The sequence below is a fragment of the Lactuca sativa genome, chromosome 6, assembly GCF_002870075.4.
Source record: "Lactuca sativa cultivar Salinas chromosome 6, Lsat_Salinas_v11, whole genome shotgun sequence".
NCBI lineage: Eukaryota > Viridiplantae > Streptophyta > Magnoliopsida > Asterales > Asteraceae > Lactuca > Lactuca sativa.
The window spans coordinates 76434324-76453118 of record NC_056628.2 but is presented as its reverse complement, the minus strand read 5'-3'; the positions used below and the strand labels follow the sequence as shown (position 1 = coordinate 76453118).

Here is an 18795-nt window from a genome sequence, read left to right as displayed (position 1 = left end):
GAAAGTTCTTTTGGTTGTATTCCATTTTTAGTATTGCATAGATTTAGAGAAAATACACTTTATCAAGATTTTGTTTAATAATTCAAATTCTCTTTATCTTATGTATTTGTCTTATATTGACTCTTTTGCCTATAAAATAAGTGTCAACTTTTTAATCTAACACACCTCTTTTGTGCATCAATAGAATCCTTCACTTCACTCTCATATTTCTCTCAATCATCTCTCATAAGTTCTTCTTGTTCTTAATTACTTTACCTTGTTCATACTTTGCTTTATTTAATCTTCTTGAATGCTTTCTTGAAGTTATTTACTTCAAGTCTTGACTGGTTTGACCAGAATTGACTGGATCTTACTTACTAGTAATCATTGATATTAAAGATTCAAGGTTTGTGTTTGCAAACCTTGTCCACACATTTAATAGAGTTTAAAAGTACTCATAGTTACGGCTGCAGTAAGTTTGGGAAGTTTCATGACGGGGTTTGTCGAGCATTTGCATGCTATAAATGTGGCAAGGATGAGCATTTTGGCAAAGATTGCTTGCAGAGTGTGTAGGTTTGTATCTATTGCGAGTAGGTGGGCAACATAAAGGCCAATTATCCCTTTTTCGTGGCTGGTGCAGTGTAGGATCCTGTATCATTGGCTTGGCAGTTGTATGATGGCCGTCAGGGGAGGGTCGAGGTGCCTAGGGTTAAGGATAGAGCCTACCAGTTTGTTGCAGATAATCAAAGAGTGGCAGCTCTGACGACTATAAGTATGTTTTCGATTTATCTTATATTTCATTTATGATTTGATTTTTTTTTGGATGTACTCATTCAGGTTGATTGTTGTCCCATGCATGCGTTTCATTAGAGGTGCTTTAGGTCTTGGTAGACTTCATAACAGGGTGAAATTGACTCATAACTTTTAACTTGGCCTCTCTACTTATTCTTGTATAATGAAGGTTTTGGGGTCGAGTTAGACGGTTCAAAGGACTATCTTATCCTAATTATGTTTATTTCTTAGTGGTAGGGTTTGGTTGAATTTTGTTTGGTTCGGTTCGAGAGCTTTAGTTTCACGTCAGCTATGTTCAGATGGTTTGCATACTCCAAGTGGAGGAGAATGGAGATTTCGTGATGGAAGATTTCAACCAGATTCTAATAATCAATCTAAATTCTTGAGACACAGAAGTTCGTGTGTGGTTGCTTGATCTTCAGAGTTATGAGTCGAGTTCATCATCCAAGAAGAGGGTTCTATTCATGTGATCTCTGTCGGGAGTCACATAGTTAGTTTTGTATGATTGTGTAGTGTTAGTATTCTATAATGTTAGGGAGCTCAGGTCGATGGTTGTAATGAGGGTTTCCTTGACTGTTCTTATTTGATTGGGACCGGGAAGTCCGAGTCACTACCCAAAGGAATGATGGGTAGTTAAGTATTTTAGGAGTCTTGAGCGGTTGACGAATCGGGAGATCCCAAGGAGTCATTTGTGGGTGACGGATCAGGGTGAGCCCGAGAGTCATTTGCGGTTGATGGATGGGGGTAAGCCCGAGAGTCATTAGTAGTTGGCGGATCAGGGGTGAGCCCAAGAGATATTGTGGTTAGTGGATCGGGTTGACTAGCAGACCAGGGATGTTAGAACCAAGTGGGTGTTAGTGTAGTTTAATACATGTAAGAGTGGTTTCCATTCTAGTCTTTTCTAGTGTGTTATATACAAGGTTATCAGCGGTGGTGGTCGGTCGCAGGTTCCTTATCTTAGTTTATCGGTTGAATGACTCATTGTCAGGAAGATCTTGGACAAATGAAATCTGTAGATTTCGGTCAGCATGATTGATGTATAGTTCAGTTTAGTCTTGTATGTTGGGTGTTTGTGTAGCGATTTCACTTGTATGTTTGTGGGTGTCAGATCGGGGTGACCCCAAGAGTCGTTTGCCGTTGACGGATCAGGGTAAGCCCGAGAGTCATTAGTAGTTGGCAGATCGGGGGTGATCCCAAGAGATATTGTGGTTAGTGGATAGAGTTGACTAGCGGAGCAGGGCTGTTAGATCCAAGTGGATGTTGATGTAGTTTAGTACATGTACGAGTGGTTTCCGTTCTAGTTTTCGCTATTGTATTATATATGAGGTTATCGGCGATGGTGATCGATCTTGGGTTCCTTCTCTCTGTTTATCGGTTGAACGACGCATGGCCTGGAAGATCTTGGACAGATCAAATCTGCAGATTTCGGTCAACATGATTCATGTATAGGTCGGTTTAGTCTTGTGTCACACCCCAAAACAGAACGACGAAAATGTTCGGGGGTGGAGGACATCATGTACAATATCACAACAATTTTATAATAGTAATCAAAGCAACAACAACCATTGTATTGATGATATATAATTTACATTGTGTTCAAAACATTGTCTGATTAACATTAAAACTATAGCAAAAGATAAGATGTAATGCTACTATGCTCCGTCTTCTTAACGCCTGAGAGGGTACATGTCTACTAATTTTACTGAGAATACAAGTAATTTGAAAAAGTGTCAACTTTAAAGTTGGTGAGTTCATAAGCATTTTGTTATAGAAAGTATATTCTTTGTTCTTTGAAAATGTTTGTGTGTTCCTCCAGAAAATCCTATATTTTCTTAGTAAGAAGTGTGACCATACTAGTTCCTTCTATGATGACTTAGTTTATACTACCTATATATAAACTAATGTTGAACGAACAGTTGAATGTGTGGATCTTCCCTAAGCCCACAACCAAACAAAGAATAGGAAGTAAGGCGGAAATCACACATTCCACTGCCTATCAGATGTTATTTATATATATAACTCTGATGTATAAACTAAGGAACCATAAAATTAACAATTAAGGTTCCTTTATGTCATATTGGTTTGTAAATAAGTGTTGAACCTTTTGTAAATATATTCCTAGTTCCACCCGCTCCACTGTAAAGTATTGTTTTCAATAAGTAATCGTATTTGTTTCCAGAAGGTTGAATTGTAAACAGTTTGCTTGTAAAATAATGATGTTTAACCTAGAAAATCCTATATTTTTTTCCATAAAACCGAATTTTAGTCTTAAACATTCCAAGACCGAAAAGTACACGTATAATTGTCATACTTAATTTTATGATACCTAGCTTTATTCATAAGTAAAACTAGTTGAAGATGAGTTTGCCCTGTAAACTAGATGTGATGTTAATACCCTCCAAGACTGTTTTAAAAGTATATTACTATGTAAATGTGTCATTGTTTTCTCTATGTGAGTTCTTATAACCATACTGTAACCTAATATGGCTTGATCGTGACGTTCTTCAGGCTTCAGAATGTTAACGACATTTGTCACCCCAGGCCTGTCGGCCTAACTGTAGCTAAAATTTAAGGTGCGGGATTGTCAGTCACGTATAGATCTATACACATATATATCTCGCTTTCCCAACAAGAGACTCTGGTTATAAGTCAGGACTTGGTTGGTACTTAGATAAGTACGTGAAGGCATCTCACAAGTTGCTTCAACGAGTTTACGAGTAATAAGTGAAAAACCTTTTAGTCAATAACATGTAACTTTGTAAAAATAGTCTGTTTGTTCCATAAACTATACCCATTATAGTTTATAAGTTTGTTTCCATTTATGTAAAAACCTTTGCGTCTTAACATGTTTTGTAATTGTTTGTAAATTTAACAATAACGATGTTTGGCGTATTTAATATATTTCACGTTTAAATACATATTAACGGTAAGAAAACATGATAAGAAATTTATATTTTTATACACAAGATTTCTTGTGTTTTACTTGTATTCCCCTCCCCCCCCCCCCCCTCCTCAAAACAATTTAAACATCGTGAAAATGTAGGGGTATGAACTCACCTTGAATGTGTGTGCTAGTTCGTACGCGAAGTGATTGCGAAGGATCCCCGTTCTAGAATACATGAAAGTAGCCATATCCTAATAATATTTATACACGATATCATATTTAAATTAATGAAATAATTTAAATAATAATTTAAAGTCTAGACAACACTAAATTATGTAAGAAATACTCACAAAAATTCTAGGAATTATTTGAAGGTGTTCTTGGTGTTCTTGGGTGAAAACTTGAAGATATGAATGTTCTTGAGTGACTTATGAAGATTTGAAGATCCTAGGCAAAATCTTATGAAGATTCAAGGGTGTTTGGATAATACTTGAGAGCAAATGGGAGTTGTTTGCGGCCTAGAAAGTGAGAAATGAATTGGGTTTGCGGCTAAACATATATATATATATATATATATATATATATATATATATATATATATATATATATATATATATATATAGCAATGTGTTTTCGGCCTTAAAAGGCTTGGGCTTTTGGGTTTTCGGTCCTATGATGGGCCTAAGGAGGTGATTTCGGCCATAGCAAACCGAAAACACCCTTTTGAATGTGTTTTCGGACTTAAAAGGCTTGGGCTTTTGGGTTTTCGGTCCTATGATGGGCCTAAGGAGGTGATTTCGGCCATAGCAAACCGAAAACACCCTTTTGAATCCATCTCTCAGCTGAAAACTACTTTTGATTAGATTCCTTGGCCGAAAACTCAATGTTCTTGGATTCTTTTGACCGAAAACTACTTTTTCTAGAACCTTAAGACTGAAAACTCAATTGTGGTGAGTTATTTTATGGTTTAAACTTTAATCTTTTGACTTATGTTGACATATATTAGCTTAAATCAACTTAGGTTTCAAACCATACTTAGTTACTAGCTCTATAAACATGCCTTCATAGTTATAGATGACACAATGCAACAAGGATTGAAATATGGTTTTACTTATACTTGGTTAGGGTTTAGACCTTGCTTGTTCCAAAATTTTCCAGTTGTGACATTATCCCCCCGTTAGAGGGAATTTCGTCTCGAAATTCGTTATAGCATGGTTATTCTTTGAACTAGGGAAAAAGGTGAGTATTTATGTTCCTATTCATCTTCTCGTTTTTAAGTGATATCAGATCCTCGCTTGGCGTTCTAGTGGATCCTCAGTATTGGTATGCAACTTTGTTTCCTTTATTCTGACTGTTTGTTTAGGGATGGTAAGTTGTACTCAAGACTGTGGAGATTGTGGGTTTGGTTTACTTGTCTATGTTCACTCGAATAGTAGCATGTCGACTCGTAGTCTTAGGCAGCCTTGTCCTGAAGTTCATGGTAGGACTCATACCTAGTTCATCTATCATCACCTTGTGTATACAAGTCGTATATAATTAAGATTCAAAAGATGGCCAGATAGGTGGCTTTGCCCCAAGTCCACAACCAGAAAAGGAACAGGAGGTAGGGCGGAATCACACATCCTAAGTCTGTAGAATCTTAAATATATACTACTCTCATGTATACACTTATCAGTGATATGTTAGCCGCATGGGTCCTTAGTTTCTATCCTTGAACTTGACTTGTTGTACGAGTGGTATTCCTGGGAGATTTGCTAGGGATACTTCGGGAAGGTTGCGGACTTCCGGAACATCCTCAGTGCTTTTCACTTTAAGTTTCTCATCTACGGAGTGAGCTAGGAAGGCGTGGTACCCCTGGCATGGGTACTTCTTATTTTTGAAGCAAGAGACGATATGGAGGTTTGTGTTGGGTTTATCGTTATAGGTTGAAAAGATCTTGTTAGACGGTCGGTTAAGGCGAAGGGTCTTTTCGTAGCACAGGAAATTGGTATGGTGAGGACCAAACCAATCCATTTCTAATGACAACGTCGGAACTTCTTATCGTAACGGGTGTTAAGTCGATTAGGAAGAAGTGTTTGTTAGAGCGATAGTACATTCTATGTGGACTTTCTAGTACTTTCAGTTTTATCCTTTTTATTACTACTACGAACATTTGTACTGCATTTAGCGAGTATAGGCAGTAAGAGTGCCCCTATAATTAGTAATGAAATCTCGTAATATGATCCCTACCAAGTCCCTCTATAATTGCTTAGTGTATACAAATCGTATATAGTTAAGATTGAGAAGACAGTCGACTGAGTAAATCTTCCCTAAATCCACAATCAAACAAGAAACAGGAAATAAGGTTGAATCACTCACTTTAAGCCTGCAGAATCTTAACTATGTATGACCCTAATGTTTACACTAAGCCATCATAGCTCACTTGTAAGGATCCTTAGTTTTTATATGAATGATGTGTTTTATTCAGATGAGGGTGCAATTTATGATTATGTTTTTCATATGGCAAAAAAAAATTCAATGAAAATTCGATGCTTAATTATCATTGTTTGGAAACGTACCAATTTATGATTATGTTTTTCATAAGGTTGAATCCTCGTTGCTTTTTATGTCATGTTGTTAAACTCCTCCTGCTCCTCAATCATTCCTCTCTGTTGGATAATCTCTCTTGAAATGTCCCGTTTCACCGCATGCATGGCATACTGGACTTACTCCAATATTGGGGTTGGAATGATGTGTTGGGCCGGAGTCCTACAGAAGTGGGCGGTGTGCCCCTTCATGTTGCACCTATTGCAATACAACTCCCGAAAAACTCTATAATGGTAGTTGCACTTGCTGTAGTGTGGGAGGTTTCCAAAATATGGTGTTGTCGGTGTTGAGGTAGTAGGGCCAGTGGGGGTAGGGATTGCTACCGCTTGTTGCCTTTTGGTAGGCCATTGATAAAAAAAAAATCATTTTATAGATAATGAGTGGAAAAATTTTGTCCTTACAATACAAATATATGAAAATTATGTTTCTAAATCTATCATAACTCCTAAGAAGCAACTCAAAAATCTAATCATCGAACTATGCGACCGAAATCCATCTCTCACGATCAGATTCAACTTACTCTTCTTAAGCTTCCTTCTTTCTATTAGATTCTGCAAAACATCAAAATGTGACTATCACATCATGTATTAAGAATCTATGAATAGGAACTTAATAAAATAATGGATTTATATGGTGGATGTACCTGAAGGAGAGTCACACAACTTGACTTTACTATCTCTAAGATCTTTCAGGTAGGCTGGCAGCTTCGCATCCAATGCCCCTTCAATTGGCAATAGAAACACATGGAACTTTTGGGATTAGCACATGGAACTATCTCAATATTAGTCTTTCTCTTTACCATATGGTCAAACGGTTTGGCCTTGGCCAATCCCTTTCCATTGGAAAGAGAAACCTTTTTTGGACTACCAATGCTGCCATTGTTAATGTCCATGGAAATTTTGGAGACAGATCCTTCAAACATTTTTGCTTGACTTGTGCTCTTAAGCATTTATGCTTCAGCAAAAATCAACATATTTGTTAGATCAATTAGGGTCACGTCGTGGTCCTTCATATAGTAGTCTTTAATGAACTGACTATATGATTCAGGAAACGAAACTAGAACCAAGTCAATGGACAATTCCCTTAGGAAAACGACACCCAACATCCCCAATCCGCCAATGTCCGATTTCATTTTCAGAACATGCACACATACAAAATTTCCACCTTGACGTTTACATGCCAATAGGGCTTGAGTAGTTTCATACTTTTCAACTTGAAGAAGACATGACTTAGGGAAATTCACTGGATGAGGAGGAGGAAGAGTTGGAGAAGCATGATTTCCAGTTCCACTATTGCTTGAAGAAAGGAACATTCTTTCACCTTGATCAACATGTGGAAGATCATCTTCAAATAGAGAAGGAAAAACATTTCCAAAAGAACGAGGAAGACCATTGTTGTCTGAACTCGACATCTATAATGGGAAATTGAGAATTCAAGTTAGTTGATTTTAATCCTTAATTATTAACCAAAAAAAATTAAATTAAGACTAGGATCCATATTTTCGATTCGAATTCTGAAGAGGGATGCGGTAATCAAATTCGAATCTATTTTAGGTAGGTAAAGCATTTACCAATTTCAATCTTATGAAACTCCTAAATCTTTTGAGATTCATTGAACTATTCAATGGCATGTTTAATCTCGATTATGCTCTCACTTTGTGATTGGGTTGCCGAGAATCACAAACGAGATGTGAATAACCATGCAAATTAGCTTGGTACTCTTGATGTCATTTATCATCTGAAATTAACGTGACGGTTAACCATACACTCGCCATTAATTCAATTATAATTTTACGAGACACCCATTTCCAACAATATTAGTCCCATATTAGTGTGTCGGTTAACCACACACGCTCCACTAACGACCAATAAGGTGTAATGTGCAATTTCATGGGTTAACATCAAATTCACATTTTCCCTAAAGTAACTAAGAACGGGATCTTAGAAAATGGTTTAGTTACTTTATCATTATACTTTTAATGAGGATTATTTGTCCTATCGAACCCGTTCGGCTAACGACTCTCCATCTTACAAGAGAGCGGTGGGTAAGATTGGATACTCAATGGTGGTCATTTTACAGGTCACTTCCTTAAACTCCCCTTATAGTATGGCTTCGTGAATGAGGCGTACTAGTCGTTCGACTGACTTTTCTTATACATATAATATATATTAAACTCTTAATTATATATATATATATATATATATATATATATATATATATATATATATATATATATATATATATATATAGTATAAGGTTAATTTTAAACATTTTAAAATTCCAAGGGTTTCATCTTTTAATAAATTTAATTTAAACCATATATGGATTTATTAATTATCATTTAATTAATCATTTAATTAAATTATCAACAAAATCCATAAGAATGTAATTTAGGGTTTACATTTTAAATTTCAAAAATTAAACCTTTTAATTTAAATCTCAAACAACCCTAAAATTAACATTAATTATTATATCCAATTAATAATCAAATTAATTATTTAGTAACTAATTATGGATATATTAATTATCATTTAGTCAAACAATTAATTAAATTATTAATCATACCCATAAGGGAAATGATTCGTACACAACAAGTTTTTGCCATACACAAAAATTTATGCATTATAGAGTTGTACAATACAACACTTAAAAACACAAATTGTTGTGTACGGAAAAAATATATTGTGTACGAATCAATTCCATACCCATAAGGATAATTATAATAAAATAATATCAACATTATCCAAGTCTTAATTATCTCATAATATTTAGGTCTTATTTAATTATCTAATATTACCAAAAATCGGATTATGGCAGATTTAATAAAATATAATTACCAAATATTAACCAGATAAATCAAGTTAGGCAAGAAGATCCAAAATCAGAATCTGACACACAAACACGCCGTGTTGGAGGACCAACACGTCGTGTTGCAATCTAACACGTCGTGTTCGAAGAACAGAATGACGATTTTGATTTCTCCTCCTTGTTTAAGTTCATATTAGTATCAATTAAATACAAAACTAAACCTATGCTCTAATATCAATGATGGGTTTTGAGTATAACATGCAATCCTATGTGTGCATGCAATCCTAAATAAGATCTACGTTTTCTCTAATTTAACATACAATATGAACAACCAATTGTAAACCCTAGATCTCTAAGGAATAATTGAAAATCATATAAGAAGGGTTATGATACATACCTTTAAGATTGTTATGGTAAACAATATTGAATCCTTGCTTGAAAGACCTTTGGAAGCAAACGCCACAAGTGTCGCGCCTCTATTGGTTCACAAACAAACCCTAGCAATCAAGGCAAACTATAGAGAGAGGGGGAAGAGGCCAAAATTCGTCCAAAGCTCTTAGAAAGGAGGCATAGCCGAAAATTAACCCTAATGAGGGTTTATATAGGAGTTATGAATGTATTGGATAAGGGAGGTATCTCCAAGATAAACCTAATCCCTTAACTTCCTCCCTAAGGCATCCAAGGCACCCTTAGAGCCCAAGGAAACCCTAAGAGCACTCTAGATTCTGTTCCCCACTCTTTAGGGAGGTTCTAGAATTGCCCAATGTTCAACTATTGAACATTGTCAACTTTAGTCCCTACACTTTTAATTAATTCATTTAACCCCAAAATTAATTTCAAATTAATTTCTGATTAAATATTAATTAAACAATATGATTTCTAATTAATATATTATTTCCATAACTCATTATTCTCTCTCTGAAAGCTATCTTATTCAATTCTCAGGTTTGAAGGCAACCCAAAAAGACTGTGCTATTATCAATTCAAGTTTATATCAATTATAGTTATGGACTTAGACACATAATCCAACAATATTTTGGGGGAACTCACTAAGTTTTAGCTTACAGTTGTGGATTTAAATGTTTTCAGGTACTTTTGTTGATTGTGGTTTGACGAAGGCGTGACTGTACACACTCATCGGCAACAACAGTGTCGTGATATTTTGATAACTCTTATTTTCTATAAAATGTATTTTGAAACAAATGATATTCTTAACTTGGGTTTTTATGAAAATGATGTTTCGACTCTAATTAAGAATGAAAATTTTATTGTGAAAAATGAGACGTTACATAACATGCATGATTTCCATAAATTCATTTTTCTTTTAGATTATTATAAACAATGACAAAAAATTTGTATTTAAAAGAACGAAAATCTCTAGAAACTTTGATTTTATTTATGAAAATATCCATGGCTTTAGTTTTGAAATAAAAAGTACAAAAACTTGATATAGAAAAGTTATTATATTTTGGTTTATTAATTAAAAAAATCATAGATTTTTCAAAGGAAATGGCATGTGATATTATTTTATTGTGATTTTATTATATTTTTTTAATTTTTACATATGTTACTATCTTTTTGTATTTTCTTTACGTGACAAATGATATTATGTTACTAGTAGCTAATTTTTTTTGTATTATCTCTGTGTAACAAATAGTATTATTGTAGTTTTATTGTATTCTTTTTATATGATAGCTGATATTGTTTTATTTTAATCTTACTATATTTTCTATATTTGATATATGTTATTTTATTTTATTTTGTCTCAAAAAGTGTATTATCTTATTATATTTTCTCTAATAGAGGGTATTATCTTTTTATAATCTTACTATTAAATATTTGTGTGACAAATGATATTATCTTAATATAATCCTATTGTATTATGACTGTCACTTTCTGCCAATGAAGTCATGGTTTTTTGTTAATAAGCCCATAATGTAGGGATTTTTCTGAGTATTGCAGTGTAAAATCCAAGATTATTGTCCAGAATCTTAAATATGTAAGCAATTGATTGTTTTATATTTTTATGTAAACAATTGCCAGGTTTTTCTTTTTTCAAAAAACAAAGATTTGACTTTTTCATATATAAAGTGGAAGTTTAGAAACATAGTTTAAAAAAACCATGACTGTTAATTGTTAAGGCGTATTTTTGTTTTATTTACCGACTGAAAAGAATACAAGAAATCCACTTCCAAGTATGTTTGTATACTTTTCGCAAAGAGATCTAATGTCATGGAGGAGGAGTCATATACAATTATTAAAGCCCATGTCCATAATAGCGGTAAAATATGTTGCATGTTGTAATAACATTAAGTAAATGATTATTTGTGATTACGTATGTTTATAGCAGTTGTTCAAATACTAGAAGATATATTTGTAATGATAATTGTAGGAATTACAATTTCCAATATAAAATATTGTTACTGACAGACTAATGTGGTTCATTAATAATAATAAGTTAGTTGGTGTAGTGTTCTATCGATCGTACCATTATCGTCCTTGCCAACATAAAAAATCTAAATAAAAACCAGATACATCCTTCAAATATAATAATTGTTCAGTGTGATCTTAGCCTACATTAAGTGCCTTAAATGAAAATTTAACCACCCCGTTCTCCCTCTCATAGATGTCATATATAAAGGCATGTAACGTATAACTTTTTATGTAATATCGGCTCATCGGTGCTTTTAATTGGTAATCTAAGAATGGGTTTATTACATTGGTCTAAAGGATCATTGGCATGCTTAGCCATGATAGTGATGGTGTTTTTTGAGTCATCAAAAGGAGACATAAACAAAGATAAAGAGATGTGTGAAAACCAACTTATAAGGTTAGAAAGTTGTCTACCTTATATGGGTGGTGAAGCAAAGGATCCAACTAAGGATTGTTGTAGCGATCTCAAGATAGTCTTGACAAAGAACAGGGCATGTTTATGCATCATGATCAAATATTATAAACATAGCCTTGGGTTCAAGTTTAATGACACACTTGCATTAAGCCTACCAGATTCTTGCAACACGTTTGCCAATGTCTCCGAGTGTCTGAGTAAGTAGTAGTAATTATCGTGTGATTGATTCGTACTCGTGCTCCTTTGTCTTAATGGAGCACATGAACCTACCTCCTATAATGTTCTCATTGGCTTAATGCTCACCTAAAAAACATAAACTCTAAAGAAAATGCTTTAAGGATCATACAATTATTGATCTATCTTGTTTATGATGTAATCAGGTCTTTTGTATTTGCAACCAGGCTCGACATATTCTAAAATAGATGAAGATCATGCTAAAAGCACGGAGAGCAAAAAGAAAACCATAGCTTTACCAGGTGAAACACACTTAAAAAATTTATAAGATCTAAATAGTGTGACTAACTTAACCTCGAAGCTTAGATATGCATACATATATGCTAAAAAAAAGTAATGTAAAAATTTTAATTGTTAAAAAAAACACCATTTTTCTTTTTCGTGGATAAAAATTATACCATGCTTTGGGATCATAGTTCCACGTTTGTTGGTGTTTAATACCGGATATCCATAATGTTATAATGTTAAATATCCGGATTTTGGATATTCTAAAGTTTCTAATATTATATTTTGATATTTGAATCCATAACCAAATTAGGTATCCAAATTTTTTGATAAAATATAGAATGTCTAAATTTCAAAGAAAACAATCAATAATATTTTGTTTTTTACCTAACCTAATTGTATTTTAGTTTATCTACTTATATATCACTCAAAATCACAGATTATAAGTCCAACTGATATCAACGAACTTATAGTTTTATATGTAAAGGACCATTAAAAGTTTACCTTCACTAGGTGTCCATAACTTTTTATATGAATCTCCAAATAACTGCAGGATACAATATAATTATAAAAACAATATAGTTATTCCGAATTTTCAGATAATCTAAGTATCCAAGAGTTTGAAAAACCACTATCCGAATTCATATCTAGAAGTTTGGATATCAAATAGCCTGGATAAATTTGTATTGGATTTGGATACTTAGATACTATTTTAACACATGTAGATGTCCAATGTTTGGATATCCAACTAGCCTAGATAATTTTGGATTGGATTTTGATACCCATATACTATTTTAACACATGCGGATGTCATTGGACCAATACACACCCTTGACAAGTCACCTACTAACCATGTAAATTTCTAGATGATAGTAAAAAACGATGGAGGTGGTGGGGGTGATAGCGGCGGTGGCGGGGGTGGTGGTTGTGCTAATGGTGACAAAGGTGATGATGGTCGTGATAGTTGTGAAGGTGGAGGTGGTGGTGGTGGAGGAGGTGGTGGTGGTGTTGGTGGCGGAGGAGGAGGAGGTGGTGGTGGCGGCAGCGGCGGAGGAGGTGGTGGTGTTGGTGGTGGAGGCGGTGGCATCGGAGGTGGTGGTGGGGGAGGAGGAGGAGGAGGAGGAGGTGGCGGTGGCGGTGGAGGTGGCGGAGGTGGTCGTGGTGGTGGCGGCGGAGGTGGCGGCGGTGGATTTGGCGGCGGCGGAGGTGGAGGCGGAGGCGGTGGCGGTGGCGGTGGCGGTGGAGGTGGAGGTGGCGGTGGCGGTGGCGGTGGAGGTAAAAGTGGAGGTGGTGATGGTGATGGTGATGGTGACGACAACGGCGGGGGCAGAGGTCATGATAGAAAAAGAAACATTAGACTATGGTTAGATGTCTTTAAAAACAAACTTTTTTTTTATATCGTAAGCTATTTTTTATATTTTAAAAAAGGTTAAAAAAATTATTTATTGTATTCTTTAAAAACAAATATTTTTCTCAAAGGTATTTTGATGCCCCGTAGACAATATTAGAAAAGATGGGAAACATATGTTTTTAATAAAACCAAAACACAATTTTAGAATCTTTTTCTTAATAATTTTCAAATTAAGAACATCTATAATAGTAGTTTAATGATAAAGTTGAATAAGGTTGCAAAACTAGTGGGATTGAACTCATTACCCCATTGATACAAACATGTATGTTCTTTAATATTGGATGAAACTCTATCATAATGAAATGTCACATTGACATTCAATGGATTTGCAGTTAATGACCATTGAATTTTTCAATAAGAAAAATAAAAAATTTCAAATTTTTAAATAAATACTATAAATTAGCTTTTATAATGTTATATTGAACTTTCAAGGATTTAATGTATTTTACGAAAATATTGATAGAAGTGTATAGAATGTAGAAAAAATGATATGATAATCCATTGAAATCTATAAAGTTCAATCGGTCATATAGCACGATTTTTTCCAAGATTTTATTGGTGAAAATACCATTGGCTTTTGAAAATTTTGTTCTAAGTTATATACGTGTGTAGTGATTAATATGAAAACTTTATAGAATTAATGATTATAGATCGATTTTAATTATGTGATCTTGTTTTGAAGGCGGCGATTATGCAGCAAACATGGATGTAGGAGTAGGTGAAGGGGAAGGATGAAGACATGGTTTGGACTTGATATAGTGTGCCTCTTGTTCTTTATTGTTATGCTTCCCTTCCTGTCTTAATTGTCTAAATGAGAGATCGTAAACTATCAACGGTGATTAATAATAAAATTATACATATTTGGTTATCATTTATTTTGATGGTGTTTTCAAATATGTATTTTATATAGCTTTTATATGTTTTTTCTTATAATTCAATTAACTTTTGATATATAACTTCTAGCCTTCGATTCTTGTTCTTCACATATTTGTTTTTGTTCAGTGTTGTGGTATGTAATGTGTTTAACGTCGGAGAAAACGAAAGCACCGTTTAGGACAACCATTGAATAAATCACATTCTTTTTTTCCCTTTCAGTAAAATCGTCACCTATTTAATAATTCGTCTCCAACTTCTCATAAACAATCTTTCTCCTATCATCAATGCATTATTGTTTTTATCAGAGATAAATGTGCATCGTCAATTTGCTATAGTTTATTTGATAATAGATATAAGATAAGTTGTGACATAACCGATTTGTAAGTTGTAACTATAAGGACTAAGGTGATGTGGATTGGGTGTTATGTGGCCAGTGTACAACTGATGTGGAGGGATATATCACACGTAAACTATTGGGGTATGAAGTCTTGACATAAAGATCTAATAGCGGCAAAAAGCTTCGTTTGTGAGGAAAAACACTATCAGGGATGAGGAAGTTGTTGCATGGCGTTTTGTGATTGTTTGACAATTAGGTATCCCATTCGTGGGATAATTATGGATGAGTAGACATATCCTAGTTAGCATTTCCTATGTATGCCTATAAATAGGCACATATCTCCATCAATATTCTTAGACACAAAAATTCAAGAGAGCAAATCATTGTAAGTTTGAGAGAACATCTTTTGGAACAATTTGTAAGCAAGAGATATTATAAATAGGCACATATCTCCATCAACATTCTTAGACACAAAAAATTCAAGAGAACAAATCATTGTAAGTTTGAGAGAACATCTTTTGGAACAATTTGTAAGCAAGAGATATTATTTTGTTTTGAGAGCTCAAATGAGGAGTAACATTTATAAGTGACTATAATTGTTCTTGAAATTTTAATAAAATCAACCCTCTCTCTCTCTCTCTCTTGTTTGTTCGTAAATTTAGGTTAGATTGGCTGAACCACGTTAAATATTGTGTTTCGATTTTACAGTTTTTTGTTTTTAGATTTTTAGAAGTTTTATTTCCCAAGTTTTTCCGAAGTTCGTTTATCTTTTTTTAAGTGATTAACTTGTTTTGTTGAATTTACCCAAAAAAACTGGTATTAGATCTTGAAAAGTGATATTCGATTCCCAACAAACTAGTATCAGAGCTATGACCTGAAGATGAAAGAATTAAGATTGAAAATTTTGATGGTTATGATTTCGGTTTCTAGAAAATGAAAAACGAAGACTATCTCTACCAGAAGAAGTTACATGAACCATTATCCATATGGAAACCTAAAGAAATGAAACAGGAGGTTTGGCATTTGTTAGATTGAAAGACACTTGTTGTGGTGAGATTATCATTGGCGAAGAACATTGCTTAAAACATTGTCAATGAGTGAAGACTATTCGTGGTTTGATTAAGGCTCTACATGTACAAAAAGCCTTCAGCAATAAATAAGTTTTCTTGATTCGACAGGTGATGAGGGTGGCTCGATGACGGATCATGTGAATAAATTCAATTCAATCATCTCAAGGTTAATTTTGGTTGATATTGGATTCTAGAATGAATTCATGGCATTTTACTATTATCATCTTTTCCCGATAGTTGTTACGGTACAATGACAGCAGTTAGCAGCTCATGCAATGTGCTAAGCTGATATTTAAAGGCATTCATGATTTAATCCTTGTTGAGGGTGTGCGTAGATAAAGTGTCGAATATGCTTCAAATAGTATTTTGAGTACTGAATACATACTAAAGGAGTCCAACAAAGCATGTGAGGGAAGTGGAAGATCTAAGTCGAGAATAAAAGGTGGTGCAAAGAGAGTGGTTATGTCAAAAATCAGTGCCCAAAGCTCATGGTAGATAAAGGCCGAGGGAGATGAATATGGAAGCATATTTTGTAAGTGACACACTCATTTAATCATTTTTTTTAAAAACGGAAAATATACTAAACTACACCTAAATTATTTCACCTATGTCCAATGCAAGACTTAACCTTCAACCTCAAAAGAAAAGGCAACACCGGATACTGTTGGGCTAGAAACCCTTTGGTATTTAATCAGTTGAAAACTCCAAAGAAACATGGGTCTTAGATTCCGGTGCATCATTTCATGCTAGTCATTCCAAAGATGTAATGCAGAACTTTATGCATTACAATGGAAATGTCAGACTAGCATATAACAAGTGTCTGAATATCATGGCTGTCGGAGATGTGGTTCTAGTTGGAAGATGGTGCCCATATCCATAAGTTCGTAATATTACTATTAATATCAATATTCTTTTTGGTTACACACAAGAACAAAATGTATAAATTGGAAAGTGATTAATTATAGGTTTTATGTTTGTTAATTAATTAATTGTTTAATTAGTTAAATGAAACATGGAAAATCTGGAAAATATTCTAGATAAAGGATTTGAATATTAGATAATTACCAAAGTTACAGAAAATTATTCTAACACCATATAATTATCTATTAGGGTTTAGATCCTTCCCTTATAAATAGAGAAACCTAAAATCATATTTGAGTGCTGGAGAAATAAGTCAAATGATGGATTTTGATGCATAAAATAGGGATTAAAAAAACACACAACGGAAACATTTTAAAAATAACTAGCTTATTTAGAATGACAATCTTAACAACCCTCCACAATTACACTATGTACACACCGTTACTTAATATCAAAGCAAGAGAATACCTTAACCCATTTGGTAGTTTGTATCCTCCTACACTAGTGTTAATATCCGCCTATTTCAGCTACAAATCGCCACTTAATCAATCTGGTTGTTATTTTGGGAAAGAAATAGTTGAAGAAAACATTCAACCATATATATATATATATATATATATATATATATATATATATGTGTGTGTGTGTGTGTGTATGTGTGTGTGTGTGTGAAAACGCGTCGCGTCCTGTGTTTCCTCTAAATCCTACCACTTATCCTGTTTCTTTACCATGTATCTGATGGGTTTTCTAGGTTATAAAAAATTACATATGAGCGCAAAAATACTTAAACCCTTAAGTTCACATGCAACCTACAAATGATCTATGTTTTCGCTATTGATAGCAATATACTATAAACATCAAGAAACCCTAGATAAAGGATATGAAAATCAAAATTAACATAAATATTAGGGTTACACACCTTTTGATTATTATAGAAAATAATCAAATCAAATACTCTTGAAGTTTCTTGGAAAGCAAGCACCAAAAGGATGATGCCTCTAATAGCTTACATCCAAAACCAGAAACCCTAGAATGATGAGGAGAGAGGAGATATGAAGGGAATTTTGTTCATATGCATTTAGGTAATGTGGTGAAAGAAAATTACAAGCCAAGGGGTCATATTTATAGTTTAGATGGCTTGCATGCAAAGCAAGATTTGGATTGATTAAATAATAGATTTAATCTTAATTCAAATCTTTTCTTTTTATGCAACTAGAAGGCTTCTGGAAACCCTAAGGAACTCCATAAAACCATCCATGATATGGATTCTTCTAGAATTGCCTCTTTTGCTCAAAGATTAAATAATTACAATTCACCCCTTGCACCACAATTATTTCCAATTAATCCTGAATTAATTCCAGATTAATTTTGATTAATAATTAATCAATTGTAATTGATTTCTTATTACCTTATTAACCATATAAATTAACAAATCAATTATTTAATAATTGATCTCATATTAATTTATTAATCACATAATAAATTAATAAATCAACTGTCTATTTCCAATTAATATATTAATCACATAATATATTAACAAATCATTTTATCATAATTTCCAATTAGTTTATTAATCATATAATAATCTAATAAATTATACTTCTTTCTCCTGATATCTTTTCTAGCTATTTTTGTCATGAGGGCAACCGAAAAAAGACTTTGCTTAATGATAAGAATATACCAATTTAGTTACTGGCGTAGACACCTTAATCCAATGGTCTCCACTTGGATAAGTCTGTAACTACAATTTTAAGTATAAACCTCGAACTAAAAACAAAGAGTGCTTTCTAAATCCACTTCTGAACTCTGATTCAAATCAAATGTTGGCCATAAGATAAGTGATCAGTTATTCATTCGTTCTACATGATATCATATGAACTGGGT

The 18795-nt window shown here is 33.7% G+C and overlaps 1 protein-coding gene across 1 annotated transcript; it reads left to right on the top strand.

Moving 5' to 3' along the window:
- The first annotated feature begins 11754 nt into the window (after positions 1–11754).
- LOC111890123 (non-specific lipid transfer protein GPI-anchored 6) lies at positions 11755–14502 on the top strand. Its single transcript, XM_023886274.1, has 4 exons — positions 11755–12094; positions 12278–12373; positions 13230–13334; positions 14450–14502. The coding sequence occupies exons 1-4, from the start codon at positions 11755–11757 to the stop codon at positions 14500–14502; spliced, it is 594 nt and encodes a 197-aa protein (XP_023742042.1).
- Positions 14503–18795: the final 4293 nt, after the last annotated feature.

What these genes read in the sequence shown, in the direction of transcription:
- LOC111890123 (XM_023886274.1), top strand. Translation starts at nt 11,755, where the DNA reads ATGGGTTTATTACATTGGTCTAAAGGATCATTGGCATGCTTAGCCATG. An exon ending in CAATGTCTCCGAGTGTCTGA is followed by an intron (nt 12,095 to 12,277) that starts GTAAGTAGTAGT and finishes TGATGTAATCAG; the next exon opens with GTCTTTTGTATTTGCAACCA. An exon ending in GAAAACCATAGCTTTACCAG is followed by an intron (nt 12,374 to 13,229) that starts GTGAAACACACT and finishes TCTAGATGATAG; the next exon opens with TAAAAAACGATGGAGGTGGT.